General features: G+C 36.8%; 1 protein-coding gene across 2 annotated transcripts in view; it reads right to left on the bottom strand.

Moving 5' to 3' along the window:
• The window catches only part of LOC110030221 (probable methyltransferase PMT7), a 66,802-nt gene extending 65,170 nt beyond the window's left edge, over window positions 1-1,632 (bottom strand). For both annotated transcript variants that reach the window (XM_020732830.1, XM_020732831.1), the window contains exon 1: window positions 1,360-1,632. In XM_020732830.1, the coding sequence (XP_020588489.1) occupies window positions 1,360-1,522 (163 nt within the window). In that variant the 5' untranslated portion in view covers window positions 1,523-1,632. The remainder of the gene's footprint in view (window positions 1-1,359) is intronic.
• Between the last annotated feature and the right edge of the window lie 1,239 nt (window positions 1,633-2,871).

Below are 2,871 nucleotides of genomic sequence, written 5' to 3'. Positions count from 1 at the left end.
AGTTTTTCTTGTTTTTATTCTTTTTTTTTTTTTTTGGTGCTCACGAGAGTGTGAGAATTGTATGTCATCTTTTAAAACTGATCTGTGATGATTTTATACTTCTGCACTATATATTTCTGTAATACCAATAAACTATTTTGAATAAGCTGCCTCAAACAGTTTTAACAGACAGGTGCAGTAATGTCATTTATACAGTCATAACTACTAATAAGTTATTTTGAATAATCTGTCCCAAACAGCAAGCAGTTTATTCTGATAATCTGCAGATTATCAGAATAATTTGCTTATTAGCACATTATAAATTGCTGCCCTAAACAGACCCTAAAGTTTCAAAAAGTTGTTACTCTGCACAATTGGATAACCTTCATGACAACTTTGACCAATCTCACCCAAGCATCAGCTCCCCGAATAACCACATTGGCACCATCAAGGGCGTCCTCAATAGCAACCTACTCAGTATTAAGGGATTCATTAAAAAATAGCTTGTCGTGTGATGAACTCTACACAATCAAAATTCCCAAGGTGTTTAAACCTTAATATCCACCACTAGAGAAAAGCTCTATACCATCTTTAGGCAGTGTAGCCTGAGAATCCACTTTCCCAAGAATCAAATGTACTCATCCTACAATAATGAGCTACTAAACTCATTAGATTTACCAAGACTTTTCCTAGTAACTCGAACACTAATCTTATGTACTAGTCAGTCAAGTAAGGTTTCTTGCTAGAATTTGCTAGAAGTACTGACTCTCAAACTTAAGAACGTTTGAAGTTCTAGACTAGCACCTGGATATAATTCAAATACAAATACTAAACCAAGTCCAAGTCATGTAGTCTCCATTAAATCATTATGTAATCAATTTTATACCAACGGCTTTGACCCACACTACAAATAAAGGTAGTCAGTCATACATGAAATATATGCCTAATAACTTTCTGGCCAAAACTCTTATCTCATTAGTCTCTCTAAGAACTACTCCTAGATTCTCCTCAGACTAACTTTTTTTTCTCTTTAAATCGTCTATGTAACTCAGTTTGAATAAGAATAGTCTTAGAGACTCAATCTTCTCATTTCCCTTTCTGCTATTCGGGCTTGTTGTCTATCTCTATAGATTGTTGGATCTTTCAATTATCCAACAACCATGTTATCACATTAAAAGCAAGAAAGCTGGTCTCATTCTAATACCAATTAGATTGCCTTCTCCAAGAAACCACTGATGTTTCAAAATGGCAAATGGATCGAGCTATTGGGCAACATTCAGCTAAAACCCCGCTACAATTACAGAGTCAAGGTACTAAACTTAGCCGAAACTGCCCTCCGTATCAATCGCTATTGTAAATTAGCGCCCAGAGATAATGCACCTTTAGACGGGACAGAGGGAACGGAGTCGCCGGAGCCAACGACAGCAATGCCGCTTGAGCCAAAGAGGCTTCCGGCGTAGAAGGAAACAGCAATGAAAAAGAGGCCAAAGAGTATCAGATGCACTATGCGGGAATCGAACACCGCCGAAAACATCTTTGGCATGTCGCCGTCGATCGGCTCCTTATTTCGCAGAATTGTCTCCAGTAGGAACCTAAAACGCTCGGCAAAAGCCCCGAACCTATTCACGGGATTGCGAGGCACGGTCGGACGGACTCGCTAGGAGTTTTTTTTTTGGAGGATTTACATACATGCCACCTAATTTATCCACATCTAAAATTTATTTTTTACTTTTCTAACACCCAAGAGTCCCAAATACATAAAAATTGATGTCATATTAAAGATTTTAGTGCTGTGTATGGATATGTAAATACAAAAGATATGAGTGCTACATGTGTAAATTTATCTAATTTGTTTTGTTTTCTTTCATTCTAAATCTTTTATTTTCCTTGCCCAAACTTCAGATGAGAGTGCTATTTTTGTTTCATGAAAAATTTACTTTTCAAAAGCTTTCTAAGTCAAATGGCACATGTCCCAAGGAGTATAAGCTAATTTAAAAGGCTTATTCAAAATGACAATGGAGTAATGAACATTTTGCAATTTTCTAGCCAAAGTGAGTTGTTATCATAACAAAGATCATACTAATATTAATTGTGTGCTAGAGATTAGTGGCATGTCATAAGGTGCATAACATTCAATATCTTTATAAATAGAGGAGGTTTGGATCTTATTCATATGGTGGAGTATCAACGTTTAAGGTTTGATAGTACTGGTAAATTTATTGTTGGACTTGATCCATATACAGACGGATAATTAACTAGCTAAGTTGTAGATGTTATGCTTTTATCAGTTGAACTTTCGTGGATATTATTTTTTTGATAAATTGGATATCCACCATAAATAAAAGTCTAAATAAGGATTTGACCTGCAAAATAGAGTTAGTATGAGCAATAGCATGCAACGTATAATAGACCATTCCGGTGAGAGGAGAGCTAAGCAACGCCTGCAAAAAACAAGTTAGTAGAAATTAATATAGCTCCTCTATATTGGACATAGCACCCTGCAAGAAGAGACACCACTAACATGCTAGTGCACAATTGTCAAAGCCTGTAAACACACAAAGCATCACAAAAATGCTTGGCTATGCACAAAACATCAGCAATAGTTGGAGCATATGAAAAACCTAACTGCACCTTATCCCTTGTCTAACGAGCATATACATCAAGGTGTCCTAATCACATGCATCTAAGAGCGTGTGCAAGAATGTAGGTAAAGGCAATAGTATGATTTTGATGGGGTCGCCATCATCTGCACCTTCCTAAAGATCCAAGAGATCGATGCATGCCACTATGAGATGAAATTTTAAAAGATCGAGACCGTGTTGGAGGAGAAGAGTAACTAAAGTGTGATGGAGTTTGATCTCTCTCGAGCAGCTCCTTTCAATGTGAAACCGT

Source organism: Phalaenopsis equestris, unplaced genomic scaffold (genome assembly GCF_001263595.1).
Source record: "Phalaenopsis equestris unplaced genomic scaffold, ASM126359v1 Scaffold000675, whole genome shotgun sequence".
NCBI lineage: Eukaryota > Viridiplantae > Streptophyta > Magnoliopsida > Asparagales > Orchidaceae > Phalaenopsis > Phalaenopsis equestris.
The sequence above is the reverse complement of the archived record's forward strand: the minus strand, read 5'-3'. Positions and strand labels throughout refer to the sequence as shown.